At 46.2% G+C, this 26,130-nt stretch overlaps 1 protein-coding gene across 1 annotated transcript in view; it reads right to left on the reverse strand.

The window, feature by feature from the left end:
• The window catches only part of SIAH2 (siah E3 ubiquitin protein ligase 2), a 39,815-nt gene extending 16,324 nt beyond the window's left edge, over window positions 1-23,491 (reverse strand). Inside the window, exon 1 of the mRNA XM_084847286.1 lies at window positions 22,757-23,491. Within this exon, the coding sequence (XP_084703412.1) occupies window positions 22,757-23,188 (432 nt within the window). The 5' untranslated portion in view covers window positions 23,189-23,491. The remainder of the gene's footprint in view (window positions 1-22,756) is intronic.
• Between the last annotated feature and the right edge of the window lie 2,639 nt (window positions 23,492-26,130).

The following is a 26,130-nucleotide window of genomic DNA, read 5'->3' on the forward strand; positions in this document are numbered from 1 at the left end:
AGGGCACTTTCTCCCAAGTGGCAGGGGCAGCAGAGGTGTGGGGTGGGGCATGAGGAGGGGCAAGGGAATAGCGACCACTTCCTCCTGCCCCTCCTGCAATGATGCCTCATGTAGCATGGGAACATTAACCTGGACTTTGGAGAGATGCGAACTGCAGGATCCTGTGCTAAAAAGCATCTGGCATTTTGTAGGAGGGATTTATTAAAAAAACAAAACATTCCACCCTGCAAGGGGCAACACAAGTTGTTTTTGTCTTAAATTAGGGGTGCACTGGCCCCACTTCCTTTCCCACAACCACTGACTGTTGGGTGGTTTCCCAACTTTTGTGCAGGTTGTTTCCCATTCTAAACGGTTTAGTTACTAGCAGTAAGGGCTTTAAGCTAAAATATGCTGGTATTTTGGGGTCTGTCCCTTTTGCCTTTGCCCCCCCCCCCACCATTGGAATGCGCCCCCCAAGAGCTTCTCTGAAATTGATTTTGGCCCTCAGGCTGAAAGAGGTTCTGCACCCGTTTTGATGGATACTTCCAGATGAGTCTTTTATCGTGCAATCGCCCTGCCGCATTCATGGAATTTTATGAGGAGTCCAGACGATGTTATCTTCCACTTCTAACCCTCCTGAGTTTTCTCACCACTTCCTTTTCCATATGCTTTTCTTTCCAACCAAAAAAAAAAACAGTTAAGGAGCAAAAGACAGAATAGTTGCATGATCCTTTCTCAGTGGTAGTGCTAGGACCACTTCATCTGGAAACACGCTAAATCCTAACAGAGCTAGAAGCTGAAATATGTGGCGATATCAATTCTTTGCATAACAGATATCTAGAACATCAGTAAAGGGTTGCCACAATTAATCAGCTTACTCGTGGGATGCTCCCTACCCCCAAAGTGTGCAGGACTTTGTGTATATGAGTTCCTTTGCAATCTAAGATTCAATAATATAAACTAGAGTTCCCCAACATGATGCCCACAGGTGCCTCCAATGGCGCCCCTGAAGGGGTCCCCAACATGGCACCTGTGGGTACCCACAAAACTTTTATTTTTTATTTTATTTTTCCTGTTTTTTTTAATATATGTACATGTATTTGTATATATCCATAACAATGAACACATATGGAACGTATACAACTTTCTAGGAGTTATATATAGGTTTCAACAAAACCAGACCAAATATCCAAATAAGTACCCATTTGAAGGTGGAATCTATATGCCACCCGTTCAAATACTGAAAGTGTTGTAAGATCCTCAGTCCACTGCTTTATAGGAGGTGAGTGTTTATCCTTCCAATGTAGTATCAGTCTTTTAGTTGACAAAAGGGCGCCGAGAATCCATTTACACTGACCATTTGTTAAATTCCATGAGGCAGGTAAATGATTTAAACGAGTTTGTATACCAGTGAATATTAAAGACTGTTCCAGTACAAACTTTATCTGTGTAATAACTCCCTCTAAAAAGAACAACTACTGGATATTGCCAAAACATATCTTTAAAAGAAGCATTAGCTGTATCGCACTGCCAGCAATTAGCCGAATTAGCCAATCCCTTATTAAAGAGAAGTTGCGGTGTCCAACTCAGCTGTGGATGTGTCTGGTGGTGAAAAGAAAGTCCGATGCTGTAAGGAACAATATTGTTTAGGAACCTGGAATGTCAGATCAATTAATCAAGGTAAGCTGGAGGTGGTCAAACATGAGATGGCAAGATTGAACATCGACATCTTGGGAATCAGTGAACTAAAATGGACAAGCATGGGCGAATTTAATTCAGGTGACCATCATATCTACTACTGTGGGCAAGAATCCCTTAGAATAAATGGAGTAGCCCTCATAGTCAATAAAAGGGTGGGAAAAGCAGTACTGGGGTACAATCTCAGAAACATTAGAATGATCTCACTACGAATCCAAGGCAAACCATTCAACATCACAGTAATTCAAGTCTATGCCCCAACCACTGAGGCCGAAGAAGCTGAGGTTGATCGGTTCTATGAAGATCTACAACGCCTTCTAGAACTAACACCAAAAAAAGATGTCCATTTCATCATAGGGGATTGGAATGCTAAAGTAGGAAGTCAAGAAATCACCGGGATAAAAGGCAAGCATGGCCTTGGTGTACAAAATGAAGCAGGACAAAGTTTTGCCAAGAGAACACGCTGATCATAGCAAACACTCTTTTCCAACAGCACAAGAGGCGACTCTACACATGGACATCACCAGATGGTCAATATCGAAATCAGATTGATTATGTCCTTTGCAGCCAAAGATGGAGAAATTCTATACAGTCAGTAAAAACAAGACCTGGAGCTGACTGTGGCTCAGATCATGAGCTGCTTCTTGCAAAATTCCGGCTTAAATTGAAGAACGTAGGGGAAACCACTAAACCATTCAGGTATGACCTAAATCATATCCCTTATGAATATACAGTGGAGGTGAGGAATAGATTTCAGGGATTAGACTTAACACACTTCCTCAGAGTGCCTGAGGAACTATGAACGGAGGTCCGTAACATTGTTCAGGAGGCAGCAACTCAGTCCATCCCAAAGAAAAAGCAAGAAAGCAAAGTGGCTGTCTGATGAGGCTTTACAAGTAGCTGAGGAAAGAAGGGAAGCGAAAAGCAAGGAAGAAAGGGGAAAATATATCCAACTGAATGCAGAGTTCCAGAGAATAGCAAGGAGAGACAAGAAGGCCTTCTTAAATTAACAATGCAAAGAAATCGAGGAAAACAATAGAATGGGAAAGACTAGAGATCTTTTCAAGAAAATTGGAGATATCAAGGGAACGTTTTGTGCAAAGACAGGCATGATAAAGGACAAAGAAGGCAGGGAAGCAGATGAGATTAAGAAGAGGTGGAAAGAATACACAGAAGAACTATACAGGAAAGATCTGAATGTCCCTGATAGCCATGATAGTGCGGTCACTGAACTTGAGCCGGACATCCTCGGGAGTGAAGTCAAGTGGGCCTTAGGAAGCATTCCCAACAACAAAGCTAGCGGAGATGACAGTATTCCAGCTGAGCTATTTAAAATCCTAAAAGATGATGCTGTTAAAGTGCTGCACTCAATATGCCAACCAATTTGGAACACTCAACAGTGGCCACAAGACTGGAAAAGATCAGTTTACATTCCAATTCCAAAGAAGGACAGTGTCAAAGAGTGCTCAAACTACCGTACTATTGCGCTCATTTCACATGCCAGCAAGGTTATGCTCAAAATCCTACAAGCTAGGCTTCAGCAGTATGTGAACCAAGAACTACCAGAAGTACAAGCTAGGTTCTGAAGAGGCAGAGGAACTAGAGATCAAATCGCCAATATTCGCTGGATCATGGAGAAAGCAAGAGAATTCCTGGAAAACGTCTATTTCTGCTTCGTTGACTATGCTAAAGCCTTTGATTGTGTGGATCACAACAAACTGGGGCAAATTCTTAAAGAGATGGGAGTACCAGACCACCTTACCTGTCTCCTGAGAAACCTGTACGAGGGTCAAGAAGCAACAGTAAGAACTGGACATGGAACAACCGATTGGTTCAAAATTGGGAAAGGAGTACGACAAGGTTGTATATTGTTGCCCCGCTTATTTAACTTATATGCAGAGTACATCATGAGAAATGCTGGGTTGGATGAATCACAGGTCGGAATTAAGATTGTCGGGAGAATTATCAACAACCTCAGATACACAGACGATACCACCCTAATGGCAGAAAGCGAAGAGGATCTCAAGAGCCTCTTGTTGAGGGTGAAAAAACTACTTGTTGAGGGGAGTGCAAAAGTTGGTTTGAAATTCAACATTAAAAAAACTAAGATCATGGCATCTGGCCCCATCACTTCCTGGCATATAGAAGGGGAAGAAATGGAAGCAGTGACAGATTTTACTTTCTTGGGCTCCAAGATCACCGCAGACGGTGACTGTAGCCATGAAATTAAAAGACGCTTGCTCCTTGGGAGGAAAGCTATGGCAAACCTAGACAGCATAGTAAGAAGCAGAGACATCACCTTGCCGACAAAGGTCCGACTAATCAAAGCTATGGTTTTCCCAATAGCAACGTATGGCTGTGAGAGCTGGACTATAAGGAAGGTTGAGCACTGAACAATTGATGCTTTCGAACTGTGTTGCTGGAGAAGACTCTTACAAGTCCCCTGGACTGCAAAGAGGTAAAATCAGTCAATCCTACAGGAAATCAACCCTGACTGCTCATTGGAAGGACAGATACTGAAGCTGAAGCTCAAATATTTTGGCCACCTAATGCGAAGAGAAAACTCCCTGGAAAAGACCCTGATGCTGGGAAAGATTGAAGGCAAAAGGAGAAGGGGATGGCAGAGGATGAGATGGCTAGATTGCATCACTGATGCAATGAATATGAACTTGAGCACACTCCGGGAGAGAGTGGAGGACAGGAAGGCCTGGCGTGCTATGGTCCATGGGGTGACGAAGAGTCGGACGCGACTTAAGGACTGAACAACAACAACAAAAAGCCAATAAAAAGAAAACAGAAACAAGGGAGGAATGGAACCTAAATTACCTGCCAGTCCCTCTTATGCCTTTAACAGCAAGTTGAAATTAAACAGAAATTAAACAGGTGAAGCTTTATCGACCACAGATATCTTCATGTCAGGGAAAAAGTTTGCCTGCTACGTTTCTGCAGATCAGGCGATTGTTAAAGGCTGGTAGGATCAGGGCTGGTAACAATGCTGGTGGCCCTAACTACTAACTCAGGTTAGTTAGCTGGTGAATGAATAATCTAGTAAGTGCCCTTATTTCAGTACTGTGCAAGCAGGCTGGCAGAAACCCATAAATGTTGCCTTACAGAGCAGGAACCCTACAAAGGTACTGCTTGTGTGAAAAAGGGTTGGTCAGGAAGAGCAGATTGGCATTACTGCAAAATAATGCAGTGCAAAGTGTGTTAGTGGAGGACCCTTTTTATTTCCATGGTCCCTATCCTTGTCCATTGCTTGTGTCACCCATGCTTGGAACAGGAGCGTGTCACTACTGACGTTGGGTACAGCCCAAAGCCATTCAAATCAACAGCAGCTTTGCCATTGATTTCAGTGGGAGCCAGACTGCACCCAGCTGTTTACACTGGGGGCCGAGGGCTGGGGGTGAGGGGAAAATCAATGAAGCCATTTCCCTTTCTAAATGCCAAGCAAATCTGTGGCTGGTTGTTTTGGGACTAGCAAAGCTTTACCATAATTGCAAATGATAACATTTCCATTTCATGCTAGCAACGCCAATGTAATTGCATAGGCAGCCCTTAGACTATAGTTCAAACACAATTAAAGCTGCAACCTTAAATTCGATTCATTGGTATGTTTCATTGGTTAAAATGCTTCCCCCCCTCCCAGATTAAAGTTTCCCCACCAGCTCATGAGGCTCTTGAAGGTCATTTAGCATTGTGACCCCACCGATTTGTGGGGTCAGGATTTTAATAGGACTGGTCTGAGGTAGGAGAGGATGCCAGGATTCAGCCTGGCTTCTCTCCACAGCACAGGCATGGGGAAACAGTTTTCTGTCGAAGGACACATTCCCTTGGGGGTAATCTGTCAGGGGCCAGTCACATGAAGGCAATGAGGGGGACTGAAGCCAGCGGTGGCCAGGGCCGGAGCCAGAAGGTGGTGGGGCAACCCCTTCTCTCTCTCTCACTCCCTCTGACACCCCTTCTCTGTCTGACACCCTCCACCCTCTTCTCTCTCTCTCTCTCTCTAATATCTCCTTCTCTGTCTCCCTTTTCTTCCCTGTCCAGCAGGCTGCTGGGTAAGGGATAAGATCACTCTTGCCAAAGACTGAACTAATTGCTTGAAGAGGGCTTTTGCGTTTAGGCCAAGGGCTGTATCCTATGGCCCTAGGGTCGCAGGTTCCCTGCTCCCGTTTCAGGAGATCTTCAGTGCTAAGCCCTGCTTGTCATTGCTTAACAGAGATGGCTCATACCCTGGCCTTGTGTTCAGATAGTATACTCAGGCTGAAGGCAGACAATCCCATTTCAGAGAAGTGAAGGTGGTACAATAGAGGCATCATTTCCCCTGGTGTACACTCGTGTTTTAAGTCTCCCACTATTGCCTCTGGTAAAACAGGTTTTGCAAGCGACACAAAAACTGTGCAAAAACAGCAACACAGGACAGTGATCTGGGTAAACATGGAGGCTACATGCAATGATGCCTCTATCATACCACCCCTTCGACTCTCTCAAAAAGCCACTGTCTCTCTTGTTGAACCCCAGGAACACACTTGCTGAAAATGTGTGTGTGTGGGGTGGACAAAGTAGCTTAGTTGTAAAGCATTTGCCTCACCTGCAGATGCTCCCCCAGTTCAATCCCTGGCACCTCCCAACAAAAGGATGAGGTAGCCTGAGATCCTGGAGAGCCACTGCCAATCAACTTGGTGCCCTCCAGATGTTCTGGACGGCAACACCCACAATCCCCACCTATTGGCCATGCTAGTTGGGGCTGATGGGAGTTGTAGTCCAAAACATCTGGTGGGCACCAGGTTGCCTACCCCTGGAGCAGACAATACCAGGGTAGATGGAATAGTAGGGTTGGAAGGGGCCTATGAGACCATCAAGTCCAAGCCCCTGCTCAATGCAGAAATCCAAGTCAAACCATCCCTGACAGACGGCTGTCCAGCTTCATCTTGAATGCCTCCAGTGTGAGAGAGCCTACCACCTTCCTAGGTAATTGGTTCCATTGCTGTATTGCTCTAACAGTCAGGAAGTTTTTCCTGATGTTTAGCCGGAATCTGGCTTCCTGTAACTGGAGCCCATTATTCCATATCCTGCACTCTGGGATGATCGAGAAGAGATCCTGGCCTTCCTCCCAGTGACAACCTTTCAAGTACTTCAAGAACGCTATCATGTCTCCCCTCAGTCTTCTCTTCTCAAGGCTAAACATGCCCATGTCTTTCAGTCTCTCCTCATAGGGTTTTGTTTCCAGTCCTCTGATCATCTTCGTTGCCCTCCTCTAAACCCTCTCCAGTTTGTCTGCATCCTTCTTAAAGTGTGGTGCCCAGAACTGGACACAGTATGTAAGATGAGGCCAAACCAGTGCTGAGTAGAGGGCAACTAGTACTTCACGGGATTTGGAAGCTATACTTCTATTAATGCAGCCCAAAATAGCATTTGCCTTTTTTGCAGCCACATCACATTGTTTTGGCTCATATTCAGCTTGTGATTTACAACAATTCCAAGATCCTTCTTGCTTGTAGTATTGTTGAGTCAAGTATCCGCCATCTTGTAACTGTGCATTTGGTTTCTTTTCCTAGGTGCAGAACTTGGCATTTATCCCTATTAAATGTCATTCTGTTGTTTTCTGCCCAGCATTCCAGTCTATCAAATTTGAATTTTGTTTCTGTCTTCCAGGGTATTAGCTATCCCACCCAATTTTGTGTCATCTGCAAATCTGATAAGTATTCCCTGCACCTCCTCATCCAAATCATTAATAAAAAAGTTGAAGAGCACTGGGCCAAGGACTGAGCCCTGTGGTACCCTGCTCGTTACCTCTCCCCAGTTTGACAAGATCCCACTGATAAGCACTCTTTGAGTCCGATTCTACAGCCAACTCTGGATCCACCTGATAGTTGTTTCATCTAGCCCACTTTGAGCTAGTTTGCTCATCAAGATATCATGGGACACTTTGTCGAAAGCTTTGCTGAAGTCGAGATATATTACGTCCACAGCATTCCCACAGTCCACAAGGGAGTTTACCTGATCAAAAAATGAGATCAGTGTAGTCTGGAGGGTTTGTTCTTGACAAATTCATGTTGGCTTTGAGTAATCACTGCATTGTTTTCAAGGTGCTTACATACTGATCGCTCTATAATCTTCTCCAGAATTTTCCCAGGGGCTGATGTCAGACTGACTGGTCTGTAGTTCCCAGGTTCCTCCTTTCTGCCCTTTTTGAAGATAGAGACAACATTAGCCCTCCAGTCATCTCGCACTTCACCCGCCCTCCATGATTTCTCAAAGATAATAGATAGTGGTTCTGAGGCTTCTTCTGCCAGTTCCTTTATTACTCTAGGATGCACTTCATCTGGTCCTGGAGATTTGAACTCATTCAAAGTAATTAAGTGTTCTTTAACCATATGCCTCTCAATCTCACGCTACAATCCTGCCCTTTCAGCTTGTACTTCGCCTTTGCCAGGGGGGCATAGACCCTCTTTCAGGAGAAGACTGAGCCAAATAAGGAATTGAGCACTTCTGCCTTTTCTTTGTCATCTGTTATCATTTTGCCATCCTTATTTAATAGGTGAACCACCATTTCTTTCCTCTTACTTTTACTCTGCATGTATCTGCAGAAAGCCTTTTTTGTTGCTTTTAGCATCCCTCGCTAACCTCAGCTCGTTCTCAGCTTTAGCCTTCCTGACACCATCCCTGCAATTCTGTGCTACCTGCCTATAGTCTTCCTTTGTAGCTTGGCCTTCTTTCTACTTCCTATTTGTGTCCTTTTTGTTTTCAGGTCTTCTCTAAGCTTTGCTTCTTCTGTTGTCTTCCACCTTTTCTTCTTGTTGGAATTGCCTGTAATTTTGCCTTTACAATTTCCTTTTTTAAAAACTCCTACCCATAGAATCATAGAATAGTAGGGTTGGAAGGGGCCTACAAGGCCATCGAGTCCAACCCCCCATCCATCTTGGATTCCTTTTCTCATTAGTGTTGCTTGCCATGGGACCTTACTTATCATTGTTCTATGTTTATTAAAATTGGCTTTCCTAAAATCCAGGGTATTTGTTTGGCTATATTCGGCTTTTGCTTTCTTTAGAACCAAGAACTCAAGTAGAACATGATCACTTTCCCCCAGAGTTCCCATAACTGCTTCTTTATCCACTAAGTCATCTCTTTTGGTTAGGATCACATCAAGGTTAGCTGATCCTCTAGTTCTTTCCTCCACTTTCTGTAGGAGGAAGTTATCAGCAACACAAGTCAGGAATTTCTTGGAGGGGACATATTTTGTAGAATTTGTCTCCTAAGAAATATCAGAGAAATTGAAGTCCCCCATTGCTACTACATCATGGTTCCTTGAAACATTGGCAACTGGCTTTTCAAAAGTTTCATCCTCATCTCCTCGATTGGGTGGCCAGTAGTAGACTCCAACCACCATGTTTCTTTTATTTTTTGCTCCATTTATTTTAACCCAGATGCTCTAGATGGGGTTACCAAGCTTATCCTCCTGTATTTCTCTGCAGAGATATGTATTTTTAACATATAGCCCAACTCCCTTTCTGTTCCTTCTGTTCTTTTTGAACAAGTTATATCCTTCAATTGCTGTACTCCAGTCATGGGAGTCATCCCACCAAGTTTCAGTTACACCTATCAAGTCATAATTTCCCTCCTGTATTAAGAGTTCAAGTTCGTTCTGTTTGTTTCCCATACTCTGAGCATTAGTATATAGACATCAAAGACAATGTGCTTTATAGTCTGGCTTTCTTCTTACATGTTTTTGAAGACTATTATTGGGCGTTGTTAGAGCTGTTCCCTCCATTGTGGTGCATGAGCCTTCATCCATTCTTACCCCCAACTTTACGTCTTCCTTCCCCGTAGGATCAGTTTAAAGCCCTCCTGATGAAGTTCTTCTTGCTGTGGCCAAACACATTCTTCCCAGCCCTTGTGAGGTGCAACTCATCCCTTGCCAACAGTCCATCTTCCAGAAAGTATAGCCCATGGTCCGAGAATCCAAATCTCTCGCGTCGGCACCACCTTCATAGCCAGTCATTCACCTGGAGTATTTTTCTTTCCCTTTCTATCCCTTTTCTAACTACTGGAAGGATGGATGAGAAAATTATCTGGGCTCCAAAATTCTTGAGTTTCCTTCCCAAAGCTTCAAAGTCTGATGTGATTTCTTCATAGCCCCACTGGGCGGTATCATTTGTTACCACAAGGATGAGAAGAAAAATAATCTGAACTGGTATAAAGCAGATCTGAAGCAATAGTGGGATGCTCTGCATTCCTATGGATTTGAAGCAATGGCAGGACGCTCTGTCTGTGTAGGTTTGGCATAAAGACAGTAGTGGAAACACTATTCCGAGAAATCAGCAGTGGGGTGAGGTACTTGTGCTGGCAGGCCCAATACTGACATTTATACAGGGATTAGGCTAGTAGAAATTGAAGCAGAGCAGCATTTGTCTCCCTGAAACAAATGCCGGGGGGCAGAGGGAATACACAACAGATTTATCCCTCTTGCTAGCATCCTCTGCACCAGAGTGAGAAACCTCAGTCCTTGTGGCCACATCCAGCTGTTTGGGTCCCCCAGTGGCCATAACCTGTTCCCCACATAACCAGGTGGTTTCTGCTTTTCCCCTCCACCACGATTGTTTGGTGTAGTTTTGCCTGCCCATTCTACAGGGTTGAAATGCTGCTGCTAAGGCTTAGTTCCTGGCAGGAAAAGCTTTAAGCTAAACAATGCTGGTATTTTTTGTGCTTCTGGCCCCATCCCACCCCTTTTGCCTTTGGCCCCGCCCACCTCTGCAATGTGGCCCTCAAGAGGTTCCCTAACATCGAATTTGGCTCTCAGAGTGAAGTAGGTTCCCTACCCTTGCGTGCTCGAACCACACCACCACATGCTCCCTACCCAAGCCCCAAAGGTGGCTATGGGTGCAATTTTGTGCATGTTTAGATAGAAAAAAGTCCGACAACTCCTACATGGCTGACTGGGGAATGCTGTGAGTTGTACGACTTTTTTCTGTCCAAACATGCATAGGATTGCGCCCTATATTGGTTTGTTGATAACAGATGAAATATTAGTTGATGTAAATCAGTTTAAAGGCCAGATGGTTCATCAACACCATTTGAGACCAGTCGGCTACTTCCAGGGCTTCTATCCTTTCCAGAGCCATTATTCTTGACTAGGAAAAACCAGCATTAAAGGTACTTCTGATGACCTTAAACTGTAACTGGCCAGAGCAATCAGGCTAATAACTAGTCAAGTGCTAAGATCTCCCTGTTCTGTTTGGAAGCGGCTGGCTTGCTAGGTCTGGGTGATAGTGACATGAGCCAACCATCTCAGTTTTTGTTGGCAACATGTCTAATATTTAAAATTGGAAGAACATCACCCACTCTTCCAAATGGGCAGGGCCAAACTGGCAAGTAAGAAGTGCAAATAAATAATACCACTCATTTTCCATAGGGAAATGACAGCTGTGGCAATGTACTGTCCCTTCCGTTATGCCTATAAATCTGCTTCAAATGCACAAGTATGTTGTTGTAACTGAAGTGCTATAATTACTTTTTGGTATATGCCCGCAAAGGGAGGGCAGATCCCTGAGCAGGAAAGGATCTGTTCACCACTGCCTCGCCTCCCTTCTCTGCACCCAGGTGCTTATCTCAGTGCATAACAGTCAATTGAAAGATTACTTTTCAATGATGTTGAAAATGTTTGAAGTGTACATCACAAAACAGGAAGCATGGCTGCAATCAATGTACATTTGCAAACATGTGAGTTGCTTACGTATACTTGTCAGGAGCCAGGGTTGGCTGCTGTTCCTTGTTTTGAGTGTGCATTTGTGTTATGTGTAAAATGACTCTACTCTGAGAGCCAGTGCAGTGTACTGAATGGAACAGAATGCTCAACACAGGCCAGGGAGGCCTAAATTCAACTCCCCATTCAGCTATGAAGTTCACAGGGTGGCTGTGGGGCACATCACTTTCACCCAACCGAAAGCCATTACTTGAAATCCATATCTAGCAGCTATGTCTTCTTTCATTTTTACTCTAGAGTAGGTGCAGGGGACTCAGTGTGGATCTTAAAAGCTGCCTACCCCCCACACGAGGATTCCAATCTGGATTGGGCCCGCTACCCCTACTTTAGAGTAAAAATGAAGAAAAAAAGAGAGAATATATTGGCTTGGATCCAGGATCTGTCTTCTGGGGACAGAAAAGCTCCGCGAAGGGGTGTCTTTTTCTGATTTGGGGGGATTCCCCTCCAGCTCATCCCATTCAGCAAGGTCCCTTGACCCTTCTGTGTAGCATTCTCAGGGGGGGGTGGGGGCTGCTGTGGGGAGGAGAGGGTTGGGAAGCTCGCTTCTGCCAGCTCTGCTGCATGCACCTAATTCTGAATTAAACCCATTATATTCTTGTTAGCTTCTTTGAGTGTGATTGCAGAAGAACAGGATATAAATAAATATATTTATTACTATTACTATTATTATTAATTAGCACATGTGATATGTGAATAAATACAATCTAGTACCAGGGGGGTTCTCTACGCATCCTTCATTCCCCACAGAAAGAAAAGCATATTGGCTGTCCCCCTAGCCCAACCTTTCCCAACCCAGATGTTTGGGACAACAACTCCTATCAGCCATGACGTCTGAAACATCTGGAGGGCCCAGGGTTGGGGAGGGCTACTCTAGACACTTTGTATCTCCTCCAACAACCTCCATGAGAACAGTGAGCAAGGATGTTCATACTAAAAGGCAAGGCAAATAGCACACATTTTACATTGGCCTTTCTATCCTTCACAGGAGACTAGGTCATAGGAAGACTGTTTTTTCTGCAGGGTTCTTTCTAGGTAGCGACATCAAAATGTAATTTTAGTTGGCCCTCCACATGGTCCTTTCAGACAAGGAAATGAAGCAAAAGGGTGATCTTTTAGCAGACATGCAGGCACCTTCGCTGCATATTTATTTCAGAGATGTGATTCTAACCTGTGTTAAGTGGACTAAAAAATTATGATCTTGTCTCTGTGCACTCAGTCATACATATGGTGTTTCCACCTATTTTCAAATGCTCACTATACAGAATGCTCTAGTGTTCTGAGCATGCAACTCTTTATAAAGGCAGAGAAAAGCATACACGGATTAGCTTCCCCCCTAGATGATGGAGGAAGCACCCGACACAACTGCCCCTAATTGAGGCTTATGGAAAGGGGAGGAAATGTTTCATTCTCACGAACACCAGGCAGCCAGAGGAAGCGGCTGTCACTCGCTGTGCCACATCATTCAAATTTTGAGGCAAGTATAGTCAGGAAGACAAATGAGCCAAAAAGACATTTCAAAAATAACAGAACACAATCAATATAGTTCTCAAGGACATACGTAAGGCTGGGAAATGATGCAAATTGGGGGTAGGGGGAGAATGTGGTTTTTGTATGAAACACTGAAGGCACAGGTGACAAAAGCAAAGGGCATATTGATCCTCAAGAAGCTGGGAAAATATACTTTCCGTGATATTATTCTTAAAACAAACATTTTATGTACATAGCAGAAGACAAGTCTCTTGCACGGTCCTCAATGACAGCCTTCCTCAACCCCATGCCACCCAGATGGGTTGGACCACAACTCCCATCATGCCCAGACAGCACGACCAATAGCTGAGGATAATGGGATTTGTTGTCAACCCCATCTGGGAGGCACCAAGTTGGGAATGGTTGCTCTACATCCCCAATGTTATGCAGAAATGAGCTATATGTAAGAAATTTAAAACTTGTACAGAGCTTCAAGTGTGTTCTAATCCTGCAAACATTACGTGTTGGTTCACACATTACGGTAGATAAATGCTGGTTTTAAAAGACTTGTTGAAACACTGGCCAATTGCAGCCAAGCGTACATGTGCGCACACATTAAGGCGGGGGTCACCAATGTGGCACCCACAGGTTCCCACAAAATCTTTTTAAAAAATTCCTCCCATTATGTAAACATACTTATATGGATTTGTATGTATTCATAGCTATGAATACATATGAAATTCACACAACTTTCTAGCAATTATACATAGGCTTCAACAAAAGCAGACCAAACATCTAAATAAGTATCCATTTGAAGGTGGTATCTACATGCCACCTGTTCAAATACTGAAAGTGTTGTAATGTCCTCAGTCCATTGCATTATAGTAGGTGGGTGTTTATCCTTGTAATATCAGTCTTTTAGCTGTCAAAAGGGTGTGGAGAATCCATTTACGCTGACCATTTGTTAATTTACATGGAACAGGTAAATAATTTAAAAGAGAGTGCGCATCAGTAAATATTAAAGATTGTTCCAGTACAAAAATTATCTGTGTAATAACCCCCCTCCTAAAAAGAAGCAACTACCGGACATTGCCAAAACATATGTTTTAAAGAAGCATTAGCTGTATTGTACAGCCAACAATTAGCTGAATTAGACAATCCCTTATTAAAGAGACGTTGCAGCTTCCACTAGACATGAAGCAGAAGTTTTTGCTGAATAAGACACAGCCTAAGATACGACAGATAGATGCCAAAGCGGCAATCCACTGATTAGGCATTTTGTGGTGGTGCCCACAGCAGTTTCTCAAATTCCCAAATGAGCCCATGGTTCCAAAAGGTTGGAAAACCCTGCACTAAGGTCATCAGCCTCAAATGCCATCTCCATCAGAAGAGACATTTGTTAGAGGAAAGATAGCTTTTTCGGTTGTGGAGCCTCAGGTATGGAGTGGTACACCTGGCCCCAACGTTACTGTCTTTTAGGTATCAGGCAGACCCTTTTTATTTCATTCCCTCAGGCATTTTGAAACATTTACTATCCTAAGTATTTTAAACACTCCAACTTTAATTGCACTTATTGTTCTGTACAAATTTAGTATTGTTTTACTTGTTTTTCTAATGTTTGTAAACCGCCTTGAAATCATCACTGAAAGGCGAGATAGAAATGATTTAAATAAACAAAATAAATACGAATGTATGCCAGTGTACATGTCCTCCAAGACAGTGTATATGGCTCCTGACATTTATATTTTTAGTGTGTGCATGCTAAGAATGCAGTCAGCAGTGGCCTAATTTATGCCAATTGACCCTAACTTTCAGCACAACCCTGTCTATGTTTACTCAGAAGTATATCCCACCATGTCCAACGGAGCTTACTCCCAGGTAAGTGTACACAGGACTGTGGCCCGGACTTCTCGGAACTCCCAAATGACCAACAGTCTGCTAGCAGAGCCTGAGCCTAACGCCGCCATATACTGCCTACATTTGAAACGCGTGCTTGATTTTATTGCTACACGCACTCTCCAATGAAAAGCACATCCCCCTCTCATGAGATTACAATCACAGATGTCTCTGCTAAGAGCAACATGATATGATACAGCCTTCATGTTGAGGCTGCCGAAAAATGATTTCCATGTGGTCGTTCTCCATGGGATAGCTGCAATACTTGAGAGCCACTATTTGGGCTGACTTAATTGCATGGACACTCTCTGCACCACCACCTGTGGCTGCTGGAGATGACATGGAGAATCCATGCAATTATACTGTACCAGACAAAAAAGCAGCTCTCAAATGTGCAGGTGAGTTTTGGTAACCTCCACATGGGGCCCATCATGTCTGAAGCAAATGGAAAGTGCACGCCTTCAAGATTTAGTTCAGTGATGACCATTTGCCGATTTTTTATTAAGATTCTAACCCTGAAATTCCAAAATAGTTTTCCCTGATCTGGTGCCTTCCAGATGCACTGGGACTACAACTCCCAACATCCCCAGTCTCCAGTTACTGGGAAACATGGGCAGGTAGGTGCTGTTGCACTCATGTTCTGCTTGTGGGTTTCCCATGGGCAGCTGGTTGACCACTGTGTGACTAGATGGATCCTTGGTCTGATCCAACATAGCTCTTCTTATGTCCCATTGGACATGCTGGCTGGGGTTGATCAGAGTTGTAGTCCAAGACATCTGGAGACCGATAGATCAGGGAAGGCTGTTCTAAATCCTGAGTGCCCACTCTCCCCAACACCCTCGTCACCTACAGCAGGTCTGAACAACTTGTGATCCACCAGTCCAAACATAGCCTACTGGATACACATACATGCTGGCCCACCAGGAGCTTGATAAACCTCCTGATTTTGCCACTTGGTGTGACTGCAAAACTAAGGAGCTGTCAAGACAACCGACAGGTCATACCACATGCTTGGTGGGCTGAGTTGGGCTTGATGGGTCACAAGTTAATGGAGACAGGCTGTAGCTCTGTGATCAAGCACATCCTTGGTGTGCCAAATATCCCAGGTTCAATCCATGGCATCTCTGGGTAGGGCTGGGAAAGAGCCTCATCTGAAACTTTGGAGAGCTGCTTTCTGTGTAGAATAGTCTTCCCCAACCTGGAGCCTTCCAGATGTTTTGAATCCCAACTCCCATCATCCAAGACCATTGGCCATGCTAGCTGGGGCTGATAGGAGTTGTAGTCAAAATGGAGGGTACCAGGCTGGAGAGGGCTGGTGCAGCCAAAACTGAGCTAGATGGAAGACCAACAATCCAGATTTGCATAAAGCAGATTCCTGTGTTGCAGGCCTGAAGATAAGAAGCTGCTTTATACTGAGTCAGATTCATGTAGCCCAGTATTGTCTACACTCACTGGTGGAAGGTCTCCGAGTTGAGTTCTACCCCAGTTCTGCTACCTGAGACCTTGCCACCTTCTGCAAGCACAATAAGTGCTCTACCACTAGGCTATGTTTCCTCCACTAAGGAAACAATCCTATCGGGTTGACACCTGCTAGATGGAAGCCTCCAATATTGGAGGCTTCCAAGAATCCAATGCCCAGGAGGAGCAATGGAGTCAGTGTTCACCTCTCCATCCTCCTTTTTATTATTTTACCTCTAGACGGGCCTCTTAGTCCAACTAGAGTAGTTGCGCCACCAGAGGCAGGGCTGGGACTGGAGAGACCATAGGATTTTACATATCTCGGCTTCTCCTCTACCCTCCCCTCCCGCTGGAATGCCCTCCTTTTGACCTCTATGACATCATCTGAGGCTGCTTCCGTGACCTCAGAAACCAGAAACCACAGTCCTTTCTGCTGCAGCTGTGATGGGGCGGAGTTAGGGGGAGGGTTTAGATCTTGAAGTCCCCGTCCCAAAGCCCTAGCAGTGTCTACATCTTCAGGAGGGGGAACCTGAAAAATTCTATGGTCCCTGGGATGCTCTTCAGGGGCCATAGGATTGTGCCCCAAACCTAGGAACCAGGCACCCTTTCCCAGTAGCATTCACAATCAATGTAAGAAACGCATCTATCTCCATTCCTCTCTCTTCTGCCATAACAGCCATGCTGGCACAGGCCAAAGACCTATCTAGTCCAGTACCCTGTGGCCAAGCAGGCTCCCATGGGATGGGAAGCCCATAGGCAGGACATGAGCACAACACCACTCTCCCACTCAGTCCAGAATCTCCCACCATTCAGCTTCAATAGATGAACCCAGGTTCTAGCATTATGAGGGAGGATGAAAGCCCTAACCACTTTCGCCACACGGTGCATAATTCTATACACCTCTATCGCATGTCCACCTTACTTTCCTTCGTTCTAAACTAAAAAGCACAAGATGTTGTAACTTTTCCTCGAGTTTTGCTAACCCCCTGATCATTTTGGTTGCCTTTTTCCAGCTCTACAATACCCTTTTTGAGGTGGAGTGACCAGAACTGTATGCAGTTTGGCAAGGATAGTCACATCAACACAGCTCCCATACCTTGTGAATTGATGGATAGTCTTAGTGGATCAATGGGACAACTCTCTATTTCCCCAAGTGTGTGTGTGTGTGTTCCTTTCCTCCCTGGAGCCCTTCCATTGAAGAATGTAACGCAGGCGACCCAGTTGCTTCCAGCTTTACTTTTATCAACATGACCTTAAGATCTATGTCAATGTCATTTTAGAATGGTTTAGAGTGCATATTGATCAGCTTAAACCTGCATCTTGGGAGCAAAACAGACATGAAATTGACACCAGTATATCTGGTTTAGAGAGACAAGGGTCTCAAGAACAGTGCTGATAAAAAAAGCTGTGCTGATAAAAAGCCAGCTCTGCCAGCTGCCACTTCTGTTTTTATCTGCAGGAGCTTCCGAACAGCTGCTTTTCCCCAGCAAAACTAGTGCTGAACAGGAAAGAAGGGTGGGAACTTTTTTTTAAAAAAAAAGAGGTAATAAACAGCACTGGTGTGTGTGGCACTGGTGCTGATTTGAGCCGCCCAGGCTCATCTTGCTAGTCCATTTGGACTGGCAATTAGCTATTACCATTCCTTCTAATAGTGAACTTGGGTGGTTGAGGGCCCATCAGTTTGGGGCCATCCAAAACTAAAGAGAGTGACCTGGTTTGCACGTAATGCAAACTCATGATTTATTTAACCCACGCTTAACCCATGGATTGTTGTCCTACCCAGGATTTGTCGGCAGATGATCAAGCAAACCATGGTGTTTTTTCTCAATTCCTGGGTTGTTTGTCCCCCCCCCCCTCCAACCGGTCCTTCCCTGTATCCCAAATGCTGTAGTGGCGCTGTAGTACTGGCATGTAGAGTGGCTGGTTTTTTTTACCACCCTTGCCAGCCGCCTCTGTAGCCTGGCAAAACAACCAATGAACAACCCATGGTTCTAGGGTCACACATAACAACAACCCATTGTTTAAACAACCTAGAGTTCACAACCCAAGAACAAACCATGGGTTCTCTTTCTGGGTTATTCAAGGTTGACAAACCATGGTTTGTTAGTGCAGCCACGTTCACACATTGCGACAACCCAGAATTAAAAACCCATACCATGGGTAGCATTATGTCAGGGTGGACACTGAGCCCATAGAATCCCAGAGTAGTTCTGATTCTGAGGAAGAGCAGTCGCTCCTGGGAGAGGAGCGCGCTCCTCTTTCCCAGGACCAACAGCTGATGGAGATTCCTCCCACCAGCGTTCCTAGTTTAGTTAGCAGTCCAGGGAGTGACCAAGCACAGATAGCAGACTTGGTGGATGCGCGACGCCGACGCAGAGAGCGGCGCCAGATGGAGGGCGCAGAAAGGAGGCGAAGTGCCAGGTTGGCACGCAAACAACGGCTGCGCCCAGAGGCTCCAAGGGAAAAGGGGAGGGACTCTCCCTAGTTCTTAAGTTCAGGGGTCTGCCAGTAATTCCCTTTCAAATGGGGACCAACTGTTCCAACGTAGGGCATAGGTACTGTGCTGCTCAGATCTAGTTGCAATCGGTATAGTTGTTAAGTTGTAAAAGAAGAATAAAGCTTTGAAAGGAATTCCTTTGTCTGTGTCTGGACTTGGCTACTGGTTTAGACAGAGAGAGACCTCCAAGGAGCCCTTGACACATTATGTGTAAACCCAGCCAGTGGTTTCTACATACTCAGGGGATTACCTAGGTGCACAAAAGTATATACACTTGCAAAATTTAAAAAATCTTTAAAAACCCCAAAAACATAATATGATACTAACTTAAGTATCATAGTTTTCAATGGGTCTCCTCCAAGCATGCGTATCCCTGTATTCAACACCTTGACTAGGCCAGGAGACAAAATGCAGATTTGCTCCCTCCACATCAGTACAAGATCAAAAACAACATTGGTAACAGCTTCTAACCTCATGCCACCCTCCCCACCCTCCTCAGACTGGTGCCTTAGCCCCGGCTTCATATTTTAGGGTAGAACCACATGTTTTCTCAGCAAAAGCATGTTCCAAACCTGCATTTGCTAAAGCAATGTGAATGTGGGGGGTAGGGTGGGATTGTAAAGAGGAATCAGCAGGAGAAGGGATGCGTATACCTTCCTATGCCGGCCAATTCTCCCCTGCAAAAACTCCCTCTCCCCGGTTGTTCCCACTTAATCTCATGTGCTAAAAACAGGTGAGAAACTCCTTTATTTGTAGGGGGCATTGGTGGGTGTGGGAAAGAACTACACCCCCATCCCCCTGCCTGTCAGTTCCCCTCTGCAAATGCCCCCACCTACATCTGCATTAGTGTTTCAAGGCAAACACAGGATGGGGAACCCTGCATTGGTTCCATTATGTGTAGTTCTCCATTTAATGTCAAGTGAGGAGTATGGCAAGCAGTACCTGGAAGAAGAAAACAAGGTATCAGATTGCATGGGGTTCTGGATATATTTCCCATGTTTAGAGCAACGCCACAATTCCCTTAATGTGCAGTGGAGACTACCAGGGGATTAGCATAGGCTGTGCATTAGCACTGATGTACTTCACTGAATCATAGATTTGTATGGGAGGGGAGGGGCTCCCTACACAAAGGTTCAAGAATCTCTGGCCTAACATATCTTGATTTAAAATCAAGATAAGTGTGAGCAGCTGTGTTTCTTTACAGTGGACAAATTAGTTCTAAAAAGTCATGCTCCCTAGTTCTTTTGGGCCCTTCCCTTCCCAGCTTCCCTCCACCCCCTGCCACTACTTTGGGCATCATTATATGTATTTATGTATTTATTTAAAGTACTTTTTAGCCACTTTTCACAAAGCAGCAGGCAAACAAGAGCACAGACACAAGACATGTCAGCCAGAGCAGCAGGGCATACAGAAAACTTGGCAAAGCTGCTGTGAACACACAAGCTAACCACACATTCCACAGAAGGCAGCTTTAAACAGAAACGTCTTTACTTCTCACCTAAACGCCTGTACAGAAGGGGCTAGGCACACGTCAGTAGGTGGCAAGCACCACAGCGTGGGAGCCACTGCCGAGAAGGTCCTACCTCTTGTACAAGCCAACTTAACACAGGTGTTCTGCAGGTGCCCCTGCTGAATCAGGTGAGGTGGGCAGCTACTAAAAAGATGGGCCTTTTCAGGGGTGGCACCCAGGTTGTGGAATGACCTGACCGGAGAGACTTGCCTGGCACCGACATTGTGGGGTTTTCGGTGCCAGGTGAAGACCTTTTGATTTCCCCAGAATTTTAAGCCCTTCGGTGTAAAAAATTGCACTAGAATGTTTTTAGATCTTTGCACTGCTGCTGAGTTTTGGTTTGGTTTTATTCTGTTTTAAACATATGGTTTTTATATTATGTTTTATTATGTTATTGTATTTTATGGTTTTAAGTTTTGTCTTGTAAACCACCTAGAGAGCTTTGGCTAATAGGTGATACAGACAATTAATTAATTAATTAATTAAATGGCAGGCACTGGAGAAGCGCCCCTGATGTAGATCTTAACACACAGGCAGGATTATATGGGTGAGGGCAGCCCTTCAAAGAGCCTGCTACCATGCCATTTAGGACCAGCAGTTAAGATCAGCTCTTCATATTAGGACCAGACGCTTACTGGCAGCCAGCGTAACTGGCACCAAATCTGGAGTTTTCTGACTTCCTGGCCCCCATCAGCATCTGGCCGGCCGCATTCTGTACCAACTGGAGCTTACAAACCATCTTCAGAGGCAGCCCCCTGTAAAGTGCATTGCAGTAGTCTAGGCTGGGCACAACCATTGCATGGGTTATTGAGGCCAGGGTCTTCCAGATGGTGTACAGGTCCTCCTGGCCATAGCCACTACATGCGGCTCTCCAGAAAATGACGCACAGGAGCACCTCCAGACTGTGCACTTGGTCTTTCAGGGAAAGTGCAACTCTATCCGGGGCCAGTTTCACACCACCACCCAGATCAGCCGACTTCCCAACCCACAGAACCTCTGTCTTTCCCAGATTAAGCTTCAGCTTGTTCTCCCTCACTCACCCCAGTACCACATCCAGACATTTGTTCAAGGGTTCCACCACCTTGGACTCCTAGGTGAAAAGGGCAGTAGAGCTCCCCATGCCATCTGCATACTGGTGACAATGAAGCCCAAGCCTCCAGAAAACTTCTCCCAGTGGCTTTATATAGGCATTGAAGAGTACTGGGGATAGAATGGAGCCCTGTGGCACCCTACAAGGCCATGTGGCAGAACAGAAATCACACAACAATACCTTCCGGCACCAACCATCCAGGAAGGGCTGGAGCCACTGCAAATACTGTGCCTTGTATCCCAGCATTATATCCATAACTAACTCTGCAGTGTAAGCGAACTAAAAGAGGAACGAGGTAGAACTACTACAAGAACCTATAAAATACTACTACTAATACATACGATTACATAGTGTGTATGTGTGTTTTTTGAAGTGCTCAGAGTTCCTCGCATACATTTATCTCAGTAATCAATACAACACCCTGTAAGGTAGGATACTGTTATAATACCCCATATTACAGGATAGCAGGCGCTGAGGCTGAGAAATATTGACTTGGTGAGATTTAGACCAGGTAGCTTCCAGGCTCACAGGTCAGTCCCTCAATAACAAAAAGCCAGAAAACCACAACACACATTTCACCTGAGAAATCCTTTGCAAGCAAGGATCTGCACACTTGAGAAGATCGTGACACTATTTTGGGGGGGAGGCATGGTAGCTCAGTGGTGGAGTGCCTCCTTTGCATGCAGAAGGTCTCAGGTTCAATTCCCCACATCTCCAGGGAGGGCTGGGAAAGCACCTGCCTGAAACCCTGGAGAGCTGCTGCCTGTCGGTGTCGACAATACTGGGCTAGATGGATCAAGAGTCTGGCTCCAGGCAGCTTCCTATCTTCCTATTTACGATCATGAATGTAGAAGGCACTGCCTACTTCAGAGGCAATACGCTGACCAAAGTGACAAGTAAGGAGAATCCTTCTAAAAGAAAAGGGTGTTTGGAATAGTTCTTTGAACTGACAGATGGCAACAGAGATAGAATAAATCAGCCTTCCCCCAACGTGGTGTCCTCCAGCTGTGTTGGACTACAGCTCCCAGCACGCTGGCAGGGGTTATGGGAGTTATATTCCAACCCATCTGGAGGGCACCAGGTTGGGGGAAGGCTGGAATTTTAAAAAATGCAGCCGCACCTCACTTTCACGGGTCTTGGATACACAGCTGCCCGCGAAAAAGGAAAAACAATACTTCTCGTTTGTTTCTAATAAGGAGCTAATTTCAAGGGGTGGGTGGGGGTGTCCTCAAGGGGGTACGGGGAATTTTGCAGAGGCGGCTCCTAGAAAAGCACTTGACTTGCCGCAACCTCAAGGGCCGAGACCGAGAGGGCTCCCCGGCTCCTCCCAGCGTCCGGCTCCCCGCCCACCTCTCCCGGTGGCTCAGGCGATGGCTTCGACCCCTTCCCCTCCACCCTTACCTTGCAAGGGAAAAGGACGGCCGAGGCCACCTTCTCCATGGCCAGGTTCCTGATGCTGGGGGTGAGCGATCCCCTGCACGTGGGGCAGCAGCTTAGCTTCTGCCGGCATTGGTTGCACACCAGGTGCCCGGCCTGGCACTGCAGGATCGGGGGCAGCACATAGTCGAAGCAAACCGGGCACTCGAACAGCGAGGTCAGCTCGTGGTGCTGCGGCGACACCGGCCCCCCGCTGCCTTCGCCTCCTCCAGGGCTCGAGATCACAGCGGCCGCGGCAGGGAGCGCGGAGGAGCCGCCTCCGGCTGCCGAGATGGTGGCGGCGCTGGCGGCGGCGGCGGCGGGGGCAGCAGCCGGGGACGGAGCGTGCTGCTGCTGCTGCTGCTGCTTGCCGCAAGGCTTGTTAGCGCTGGGTCCGGCGGAGGACGGGCGGCTCATCTCGGTCGGAACAAACCATGGAACTGCGGGCGCCGGGCCGATCGCTCCCCGAAACCCCGCAGGGCCCCGCCGGTGGCACTCAGCGCAGCAAGCCCCGTCGCCCGGGGGCAGCCGCTGCTCCGCGGAACCCCGGACCGGCGCCGCAGGGGCGCGCGAGCGTTCCAAAGCGCGTCAGCGTTCCAGGAGAGAAGCCTCGGCGCCCCGGCGTTCCAGGAGGGCGGCCTCGGCGCTGCACGGGGCCCGCTCGGCGCTCGAAGCCCAGTCCCTCGCGCTCCCAGCAGCCCTTCCGCCCCTCCCCCGGGCAGCCCGCGCGCGGCTCCGTCCCCCCGGAACACGAGTCTGACGCAAGGCGGAGAGGCAGGGGGCGGCGTCGAGGCGCGGGCTGCTCCCCGGCCGATGTCGGCTCCTGCTGAGCGCGCCCCGGCCTTCGCTGGGAGCGGGCGGAAGCTCGCGTCGCGGCCCTGGGTCTCCCCTTTCGCAGCGACAGTCTCCTCCCGCCGGTTTTTGCTGGGACCAAAGCAGGGGCCGTGGGAAGGAAGGGCAGGGGGGGGACCGGAGGGAGTGGAAGAGGGACAGATATGCGCGCACATGGAAGCCTCTTCCTCTTTTGTTTAATGGCGTGGCACAGCCGGAATAAGGCCGCCACCTGCTGGGCATTTAGCTCATTGCTCGTCCACTTTTTCAGCAGACCCTCAAGGGCCGACCTCACCTGGCCGTGTCTCCCATTATTTTAAAAGCGGGGGGGGGGGGGGAGACACTTCAGAGAAAAAGCTCGGGCGCGGAGCGCGCGGACGTTCATCACTGTGCAGGAGCCTCATTGGATGCAGTGGGTTTTGCTTCTGAGTAAACAGGCCGAGGGTGGCTGCGCGAGGTGTTTCTTTCTGCCCTGTTGTAATTTTACAGCCGGTAATCGGCTGTCTCTTCCACGGCACAGACATTCGAAAATCCAGTATCGGGTCAACCTAAGCACATGAACGCTGGAGCACAACTCCCAATGTGTATATCCTGGTCGTATTATATTTCTTCACTGGTGTGATTGGACAACTTGTCCCGGAAGGAAACAAGTTTAGGAAGCAATTAATTAAGCGCTTGTGGCGAGGCAAAAGGAGGACCCGCTGTTGAAGACTTGTGCAACGAATGCATTCGGACGCTTGAAACAATCAAAAGCAAAACCCTAGGGGAAAGGAGTTGAGTTGCAGGACACAAAATGGCTTGCAATAGGAGATGTACTGCAAGCAATCAAGAAAGGAGGGACTTAACCAAGATGTCATTCACCTTCCCTAGGGGCAGCTCCTCCCACCTTGCCTTGATCACGCATTTTCCTAACCATACCTGCAAAAGGATTGTGCCACTATTCTGCTCTCTCATGCCTTACCAGATTTTCTGCGTGCTTCCAAATGAGGGCCTTATAGCACCATTGCCCTGCCTCATTCATAGGATTTTACAAGAGGTCCAGATGTCATCTTTCACTGGTAACCCTCCTGTGTTTTCCCACAGCTTGTTCCATCTTTTTTCTGATCACAGAAAATCCATTAGTGGGGGAAAAGATGGAATTGCTCCACAATGCCTTCTGTTCGGTAGTGCTCAGAGCCCTGTGCTTGGAAACACCCTCTGCGGTAAGATAGATGCAGCACTGGGTAAAAACAGGCTGATTACAAATGGAACACAATGTAATCTGGACACGTACACCCTGTAGAATGCTGTGAAGGAGGCATGGAGATTGCACATTTAAAAACTTCATTTGGAAGAATCCCTGGACAATTTTTAACAACGTCCTTTATTTTGACATATCAAGACACAAGTCCAGCAAATCTATATGCTGATAAGCAACTGTCTCCTTGGCTGGGGCAGGTTCCTAGGGCCTATCCAAGGGCCAAATCTATTTACTTGCTGGCACAGTGTTGTGCTTCTTTTTTTTTTTGGTCCTTATATTTTATTTGAAGAAATACCTCTGCTACAGTGTAAGTTCAGAGAACATCCCATTAAGCTGAAGAGGTATTGGTGTTTCATGTAAGTAGCACACTAGAAAAGTAATGTACTTTCTTCAAAGTTGTGTATCTTTAAAGTAACTGAAAGTGCTAATTCAATTGACCTGCAGCACACTCAAGTCTTAAGTTACACAGATCTATTTTTACATAAATACTTAAATATGAAGTCGTTACAAAAATGAAAATACAGCAACTCGGTGTGCTGTATGAGAAATGCTGTAAAGAACAATATTGTTTAGGAACCTGGAATGTCAGATCAATGAATCAAGGTAAGCTGGAGGTGGTCAAACATGAGATGGCAAGATTGAACATCGACATCTTGGGAATCAGCGAACTAAAATGGACAGGCATAGGTGAATTTAATTCAGGTGACCATCATATCTACTATTGTGGGCAAGAATCCCTTAGAAGAAATGGAGTAGCACTCATAGTCAACAAAAGGGTGGGAAAAGCAGTACTGGGGTACAATCTTAAAAATGATAGAATGATCTCAGTACGAATCCAAGGCAAACCATTCAACATCACAGTAATTCAAGTCTATGCCCCAACCACTGAGGCCGAAGAAGCTGAGGTGGATCGGTTCTATGAAGACCTACAACACCTTCTAGAACTAACACCAAAAAAAGATGTCCATTTCATCATAGGGGATTGGAATGCTAAAGTAGGAAGTCAAGAAATCACCGGGATAACAGTGATTTACAAGTAGCTGAGGAAAGAAGGGAAGCGAAAAGCAAGGGAGAAAGGGGAAGATATATCCAACAGAATGCAGAGTTCCCGAGAATAGTAAGGAGAGACAAGAAAGCCTTCTTAAATGAACAATGCAAAGAAATCGAGGAAAACAACAGAATGGGAAAGACTAGAGATCTCTTCAAGAAAATTGGAGATCTCAAGGGAACGTTTTGTGAAGAACTATACAGGAAAGATCTGAATGTCCCTGATAGCCATGATAGTGCG

Source organism: Heloderma suspectum, chromosome 3, assembly GCF_057233095.1.
Source record: "Heloderma suspectum isolate Gila_16-S chromosome 3, 16-S_ref, whole genome shotgun sequence".
NCBI lineage: Eukaryota > Metazoa > Chordata > Lepidosauria > Squamata > Helodermatidae > Heloderma > Heloderma suspectum.